Source organism: Anarrhichthys ocellatus, unplaced genomic scaffold (genome assembly GCF_004355925.1).
Source record: "Anarrhichthys ocellatus isolate YVR2014 unplaced genomic scaffold, GSC_Weel_1.0 scaffold1768, whole genome shotgun sequence".
NCBI classification, from domain to species: domain Eukaryota; kingdom Metazoa; phylum Chordata; class Actinopteri; order Perciformes; family Anarhichadidae; genus Anarrhichthys; species Anarrhichthys ocellatus.
Genome location: NW_022281742.1, coordinates 1,393 through 9,985, shown reverse-complemented (window position 1 = coordinate 9,985; position 8,593 = coordinate 1,393). Strand labels below are relative to the sequence as shown.

The following is an 8,593-nucleotide window of genomic DNA, read 5'->3' as shown; positions in this document are numbered from 1 at the left end:
TTGTGAAAATGTTTCAAAACATTCTGAGAACCTCGTGAAAATGTTCCAAAACATTCTGAGAACCTCGTGAAAATGTTCCAAAACATTCTGACAACATTGTGAAAATGCCCCAAAACATTCTGACAACATCGTGAAAATGCTCCAAAACATTCGTGTTACTGTTGCTGTGTGTGGTATTAAATGAGCTGTAACAGGAGTTGTTCATTTGTCTGTTCCATCATCTTACTTGTTTTAAATGAAAAACATCTTAATCATCATAGTGAAATACATTTTTATATTATAATAATAATATCTTTTAAATACTTTCTCAAAAATGATCAATACAAAGATAAAAAATACGCTTGTACGCCATTTTATTTTTACTATGAATTTACAAATTTAATTTTTATTTATTTTATATATTAGTTGTTGTTTTGTTTGTTTATTATATTTATTTTTCATTAATTTTAACTGTCTGATTTTATTTGTGCTGAAATGTTTAAATCCTGGTTCAACCAAAATAAACTTCTGTTGAAATAATTTGACCGTGGCTAAGTGGAGAGCAGGGCCATCCTTCAATCAGAGGCGGTTCGATCCCCGGCTCTGCTAGTGGCACGTCGATGTGTCCCTGACCCCAAAAAGTGCTCCCATAGCTGTGCCTACAGCCTAATGTGATTGAATCTGAATTGTAAGTCACTGGATATAAGCATCTGCTAAATGACTGTAATGTCATGATGTTCTAAATGAATAAATGTAACCGTCTTCTCTCTTTCTGTCTGCAGATGGTGGCTCAGGGTCAGTTCCGGGTGCTGAAGGTTCCTCTGGGCTTCATTAAGGCCTTACAATGGGTCAGTTCATCTCTCCATCAAAGATCTACTGTCCTATCAAACATCTACTGTCCTATCAAACATCTACTGTTCAATCAAACATCTACTGTTCTAACAAATATCTACTGTTCTATCAGACATCTACTGTTCTATCAGACATCTACTGTTCTATCAAAGATCTACTGTTCTATCAAAGATCTACTGATCCATCAAACATCTACTGATCCATCAAACATCTACTGATCCATCAAAGATCTGCTGATCCATCAAAGATCTGCTGATCCATCAAAGATCTGCTGATCCATCAAAGATCTACTGATCTATCAAAGATCTACTGTTCTATGAAAGATCTGTTCTATGAAACATCTACTATCCTATCAAACATCTACTGTCCTATCAAACATCTACTGTTCTATCAAACATCTACTGTTCTATCAAAAATCTACTGATCTATCAAAAATCTACTGATCTATCAAAGATCTACTGATCCATCAAAGATCTACTGATCCATCAAAGATCTACTGTTCTAACAGACATCTACTGTTCTATCAGACATCTACTGTTCTATCAGACATCTACTGTTCTATCAAACATCTACTGTTCTATCAAAGATCTACTGTTCTATCAAAGATCTACTGACCCATCAAACATCTACTGATCCATCAAACATTTACTGTTCTAACAAAGATCTATTGTTCTAACAAAGATCTATTGTTCTAACAAAGATCTATTGTTCTATCAAACATATATTGTTCTATCAAACATATACTGTTCTATTAAAGATCTACTGTTCTATCAAAGATCTACTGTTCTATCAAAGATCTACTGTTCTATCAAAGATCTATTGTTCTATCAGACATCTACTGTTCTATCAGACATCTACTGTTCTATCAGACATCTACTGTTCCATCAAAGATCTACTGATCCATCAAAGATCTACTGTTCCATCAAAGATCTGTTCTATGAAAGATCTACTGTTCTATCAAACATCTGCTGTCCTATCAAACATCTACTGTCCTATCAAAGATCTACTGATCCATCAAAGATCTACTGATCCATCAAAGATCTACTGTTCTAACAAAGATCTATTGTTCTAACAAAGATCTATTGTTCTGTCAAACATATATTGTTCTATCAAACATATACTGTTCTATCAAACATATACTGTTCTATCAGACATCTACTGTTCTATCAAAGATCTACTGTTCTATCAAAGATCTACTATCCTATCAGAGATCTACTATCCTATCAGAGATCTACTGTTCTAACAAAGATTTATTGTTCTATCAGACATCTACTGTTCTATCAGACATCTACTGTTCTATCAAATATCTACTGTTCTATCAAATATCTATTGTTCGATCAAAGATTTTTGATAAACATTTAGACTTTAAAACAAGCTCTCATGGGCCTCAGACCCTCAGGGCCAACACTTTTCTAACAATGCAGCTTTAAAGCAAAACATGAACAAAGGTGAAGTGGTTCAGGTGAAACATCTCAACAACTATTATGGGATGGAGATGAATATTTCTTCATCATTCAGGATGAACTATAATAACTTTATTGATCCTCAGGTCAACATGTTGATGTGTCCAACACTTTGGTTCGTGACCAAACACCTATAGAACTAAAGACTGATTACTGATCATTAGCTAGTGTTAGCATGCTAACATATGGTGAACATGGTAAACATAAGCATGATAGTTTTGTCACTGTGATTATGTTAGCGTGTAGCTGAAAGTAGTGCTGGGCAGTATACCGGTATACCGGATTTAATTTCCCGTATGATATGAATTTTCACACACTGTCATACCGGTGCATAGCCGAAACAACTGCTGTCTGTCTTCAACAGGCAGCAAAATATATTGTTTGCAGCTGGTAGCGCTACACTAGGAGCTAGTTGTATCGAGTGTATTGAGAGGGACCTCTAGTCATGATTATAACTTTATAACAACAATTAATAACCCACAACTAACGCTCTTTAACAACAAAACACCCCGACACAACAGTTTGTGACACTAATAATTGTACATTTATAAAATTTCACCGCTGAACGGCATGCTGGGTACAGCTCGCTAGTTAGCTCGCTAACAACAGTCTGCTAACAGCTGGGAGAGGCTCCGTCGCTACAGTAACGTTACATTAAAGAACAGAACAGAGCGATGCAGGATGAACAAAGACAGACCGGATATGCATTTGATAGAGTCTGTGCCCAAGAGAGGACCTGGGTCTGTGTGGTATTTGTTATAAATGTACGATGGTACATAGAGGGTGATTAGAAGCTGTACGTGGAGGGACTTAGGACCCAGGGGAATGTGGGTGAAGGAAACGGGAAGAGACACCACACAAACAGCTGTTCACCGCTCGCTGCCGGCCGGTTCTTGTGTTAAAAATGTCCGCTTAATAATTAAATGCGCGATAAAATAATTGTCGGCGCTAATTAATTAATGCGTTAAGGCGAAAGAAAAAAATACCGCGATATACCGTGAAACTGCCAGAATCTTACAAAATACCGTGATACACATTTTTGGTCATACCGCCCAGCACTAGCTGAAAGCAGCAGTGAATCTCTGTATTTTAGTTATTTTACAATAATATTTGGTCTCCTCCTCCAGTTCTTCGCCATCTTTGCCTTCTCAACCTGTGGCAGTTATTCTGGGATGTTCCGGATGGCGGTGGAGTGTAAGAACCGGACAGAGAGCGACCTGGCTATCGAGGTGGAGTTTGAGTATCCGTTCAGGTCAGTGCAGCACTCATCAATGTAATCAATCAATCTAATGTTAGCATTAGCATGTACATAATGCTATTAGTAGCATTAGCATGTCAGCAATAGCATGTCAGCAATGTGTACATGCTAAAGCTAACATTAGCATGTTAGAATGCTCAAGTTCAAGTAGAACTTTAGTAATTGTTCTTTTCTAGTTATTATTATTATTTTATTCATATTAGTTTTATAAACGTTTCCTCTGACAGTCAATAAAACATCCTCATCAGAGCTACGTAGCTAACGCTGAAGCTCCTCCCCCTCTCTCAGACTCCACCAGGTGTACTTCGACGCCCCCACCTGTCAGGGGGGGAACACGGAGCGTCTCTTCCTGGTGGGCGACTACTCTTCCTCAGCAGAGTTCTTTGTCACCATCGGCGTCTTCGCCTTCCTCTACTCCACCGCGGCTCTCAGCATCTACGTCTTCTTCTTCGACAAGTACAAAGAGAACAACAAGGGCCCGCTGCTCGTGAGTCCGCCGCCGTGAGACCTCTGACTTCTGACCTCTGGGAGACGTGTGTGTCACAGTGTGTGTGTGTGTGTGTGTGTGCAGGACCTGGCGGTGACCTCTGTGTTCTCCTTCATGTGGTTGGTGAGTTCGGCTGCGTGGGCCAAAGGTCTGTCCGACGTGAAGACGGCCACCGACCCCGACGAAGTCATCACTCTGATCTCGGCCTGCGAGACCGAAGGGAACCGCTGCCGCGAAGTCCACGACCCGGTCATGTCCGGACTCAACACCTCCGTGGTGAGACCATGAGGACTCTGCAGGTCTGGTGGGCTGAGACTCACCGCTGAAAGAAACCAGGATTTCAGTTCTGTTAAATATTCATTTGTCATTCTAAAAGAAGTCAAAGTTCTCAAAGATACAAACGTATGAAGATTAATCAGAGGACGAATGAGTCCACCTCCTCTTTCATGGAGGACCGGAGTTCACATGGAGGACTACAGTCCACATGGAGGACCGGAGTCTATAGTCAACATGGAGGGCTATAGTCAACATGGAGGGCTATAGTCAACATGGAGGACTACAGTCCACATGGAGGACCGGAGTCTACATGGAGGACTACAGTCCACATGGAGGACCGGAGTCAACATGGAGGACTACAGTCCACATGGAGGACCGGAGTCTACATGGAGGACTACAGTCCACATGGAGGACCGGAGTCTACATGGAGGACTACAGTCCACATGGAGGACCGGAGTCTACATGGAAGACTACAGTCCACATGGAGGACCGGAGTCCACATGGAGGACTATAGTCCACATGGAGGACTACAGTCCACATGGAGGACCGGAGTCAACATGGAGGACTATAGTCCACATGGAGGACTATAGTCAACATGGAGGACTATAGTCCACAAGGAGGGCTATAGTCCACAAGGAGGGCTATAGTCCACATGGAGGGCTACAGTCAACATGGAGGGCTATAGTCCACATGGAGGGCTATAGTCCACATGGAGGACTACAGTCAGTGGTGTATAGTAACGAAGTAGAAATACTTTGTTACTGTACTTAAGTCGTTTTTTTGGATATCTGTACTTTACTTTACTATTTATATTTCTGTTGACTTTTACTTTTACTTCTCTACATTTTGCAAAGAAAACCGATACTTTGACTCCGATACATTTCCCCTGAAACCTTCGTTACTCGCTACAAAATCAAATCTATCTGTAGAAACAAAATGAATCATGAGACCAGCGTCGGGAACTGTGGTGGAACACAGACTGCAAGCAAGCAGGTTTGGTGAATCAGTGGTCCTAGCTTGCAAGTTAAATCGTTGGTTAATCACGTTCATGCGCAATTGCAAACAAGTGCTCTCAAAGCCGCGGTGTTTAGATCCCCAGTAATGCCCAGGATGCTATATGCTATAGCTAGCGAGACTACATGAGCAGAATTCCACTCTACGATGACTGATTTCATGACGGAAGCAGAAATGGAAGCACCTGCTACTCCCGAAACATACTACGGTGGTGACGAAGACCAACACCCATGGATCGCTGGCGAGTTAGTGAGCTGAGGAAGTGTTAGCAAACTTAACGTTAGCCACCACACCATAGGATTGACAGGAGCCGCGAGAGCGCAGCATTAGTGTTAGCATTAGGGTTAGCATTAGTGTTAGCATTAGTGTTAGCATTAGGGTTAGCATTAGGGAAATCCTTCCCAGCTGTGCGCAAGCTGTCTGTGAAGCTCAACACACCTCTACCTGCCTCAGCGGCCTGTGAAAGGCTATTTAGCATCGCAGGACTAGTCTTCAGCCCAAGAAGAGCGAGACGGAATTCTCGCAATTTTGAAAACCAACTTCGATGAACAGGACGTTTTTCAGTTTCAAGTAATGACTGGGTTGTTACTTTCGGTGCTGCTCTAGTATTGATCATGTTTTGATATTTGAGTCATTTTGTGGATGATCAGATGGAGTTATGATGGTAGCAGTCGCCCAATTGCAGATTCAGCTTGAGCAAAACCTTTGCCTGTTGTGTTCAAATCAGGCCCATAGGAGTTTACAAGGCAGGTGTCCTTTCTCACAACACTGACCTGATGCATCAAGTGGATATGTTCTGCTGAACACAATATGATGCATTTGCCCTCTACATCCTCTAGTCGGAATGAGCATACTTATAAACGCACTGTTACAACTCCTTCATAGTGTCATATTGCTTTTCGGAGAATTATGATGATAAGTTCATAGTAGATGCAAAAGTATACTTATGTACAATATATTATGTTGAACATTGTTGCTCCTGGATGGATCACAGCCAACCCAATTATGTTCAACACAGCTCCATGTCCTTGGTCATGGTGCCACAGCACTTAAAAGAATAAACTTCATAATGCTGACCCTTTGCTTTTTTATTAACAGCATTTAATTGTACTTTTACTTTCAATACTTAAGTACATTTAATATCAGAAAATTACTTTTGATACTTAAGTACAATAAATATCAGATACTTTAAGACTTTTACTCAAGTAGTATTCTAATAGGTGACTTTCACTTTTACCAGTTTTCCAGTAAGGTATCTTTACTTTTACTCAAGTACGGTTTTTGAGTACTTTATACACCACTGACTACAGTCCACATGGAGGACCGGAGTCCACATGGAGGACTACAGTCCACATGGAGGACCGGAGTCCACCGGTCCAGATACTCAGTAGTTATTATTTAAAGTCACATTCAGGATCCAATTTATGTTTTAGACTTTCACTGCTCCTGTTCAGACGTTTATATATCATATATTATATTTATATAATACATTTATATATAATATAATGTATATATATAAATATATATATATAATATAATAATGTATGATATGAGTGATGTATTGAGACGAGTCTCTGGTATTAATCTCTCCGGTCTTCCTCCAGGCGTTCGGCTTCATAAACCTGATCCTCTGGGTCGGGAACCTGTGGTTCGTCTTTAAGGAGACGGGCATCATCGCTCCTTTCATGAGAGCTCCGCCTCCTCAGGAGAAACCCGCCGCTCCGGACACTTACGGCCAGCAGGGGGCGTACGAACAAGACCCGTATGCCGGCAACCAGGGAGGCTACCAACCCGAGTACAGCCAGCAGGGGTACAACCAGGTGAGGAGTTTGAGTCTAAAGACACGTGGACAAGTTTAAAAATGACTTTTACTTCTGAGTAAAATCCCCAAACATGGAAATATTGTTCTTGTCAGTTCGATATTTTAAATATTATTATAAAAATTCAGAAATGCACAACTAAACGTTTCAACTACGACTATGAACTACATTTTAAAAGTCGACGTCACATGACCACGTCACATGACCACGTCACTTTCCTGTTTCCTACAGGAGGCAGAGATCGGCCAGGGCTACGGCCAGCAGGGGGCGCCAACCTCCTTCTCCAATCAGATGTGAACAGACAGGAAGCAGGTGAGTCACACAGGAAGTAGAGGCTGGGGTCGCTCCCTGATTGGTCCATTCAACTCACTTCTTCAAGGCACTTTAAATGAAAAGTCCAGTGATCAATAAATAAATAATTAGTTCATTGTGACTCACTAGAGCCCGAAATATGTGAAACTCACTGATGAAACTACAGATGATTTAAATTATGCTCCATATCCGTCATTTTAAGAGAACCAAATTTAGATTTTCTTTATTAAAACTAAATATTATTCATCACAGTTTTTATACAATTATCAGTGATACTTTTATTATTAGAGACTTATTATATAATATATATATTGTTGGATACATATTATATTATATATAATATGTATATAAATACAATATTATTTATAATATATATCAGAGGTCTTCAACAGGGGGTCCACGGCCCCTAGGGGGTCTGCGGAGGTACTGCAGCAGGTTCGCGACAGTTTTGGTTGATTAGACAATTAAAAACAAATTTTTCTCTAAACATGAATGTGTCCATTATTTTAATAGTTCAGTATTGTATGTAACATAACAGGTATGTTTATGCATGGCAGTGGCACCAATAGGCCATGACTCATTTTAGTTTCCACATTTATTTTTAAAATGAAAACATCAGTGTGAATAGCTCGTATGATGATTATCATGCAATTAACAGACAATGTTGATATTGGCATTGGTATCAGCTGACAAGGTATGTTTCTAAATGTCAGTGGCACGGCCTCCCTACTCACTGTACCTTGCACATGTTTAAAATAACAACATGAAGATATGAACCTGTGTGTTATTTGAATAGCTTAGTATTGAATGCACAATAAAGAGGTATGTTTATACATGGCACTAGGCCCAGTTTTATACAATATATATAGTCGGGGGTCCCTGCTCCATCTCTCTATCAGTTTGGGGGTCCTTGGCCTGAAACACGTTGAAGACCCCTGATATATATTATTAGAGACTTATTATATTATATATAATATATATTATTATCATTAGAGACCTGACTCTTTTTCATGTTTGTCTCCTGCATAGGAAACACTGGAGTGAACCAAGAGTGGGTCGCCTGCAACCTACCCACAATGCAACACTCCTGTCTGCAGAGTGAATGGGGGGGGGGGGGGGGGGGGGGGGGGGG

The 8,593-nt window shown here is 40.4% G+C and overlaps 1 protein-coding gene across 1 annotated transcript; it reads left to right on the top strand.

Annotated features, from left to right (window-relative positions):
• The first annotated feature begins 740 nt into the window (after positions 1 to 740).
• On the top strand, positions 741 to 8,586 carry LOC116377857 (synaptophysin-like). Its single transcript, XM_031839606.1, has 7 exons — positions 741 to 827; positions 3,422 to 3,546; positions 3,841 to 4,039; positions 4,124 to 4,315; positions 6,934 to 7,149; positions 7,381 to 7,461; positions 8,491 to 8,586. Exons 1-6 carry the CDS (start codon positions 762 to 764, stop codon positions 7,444 to 7,446), a joined length of 864 nt encoding a protein of 287 aa, XP_031695466.1. The 5' UTR covers positions 741 to 761; the 3' UTR covers positions 7,447 to 7,461; positions 8,491 to 8,586.
• The last annotated feature ends 7 nt before the right edge of the window (positions 8,587 to 8,593 follow it).

Bases quoted from the DNA above. Each gene is read 5' to 3' on its own strand.
- LOC116377857 (XM_031839606.1), top strand. From the start codon at position 762: ATGGTGGCTCAGGGTCAGTTCCGGGTGCTGAAGGTTCCTCTGGGCTTC. The intron at 828-3,421 runs GTCAGTTCATCT...CTCCTCCTCCAG, and splicing joins TCATTAAGGCCTTACAATGG to TTCTTCGCCATCTTTGCCTT. The intron at 4,316-6,933 runs GTGAGACCATGA...GTCTTCCTCCAG, and splicing joins CCGGACTCAACACCTCCGTG to GCGTTCGGCTTCATAAACCT.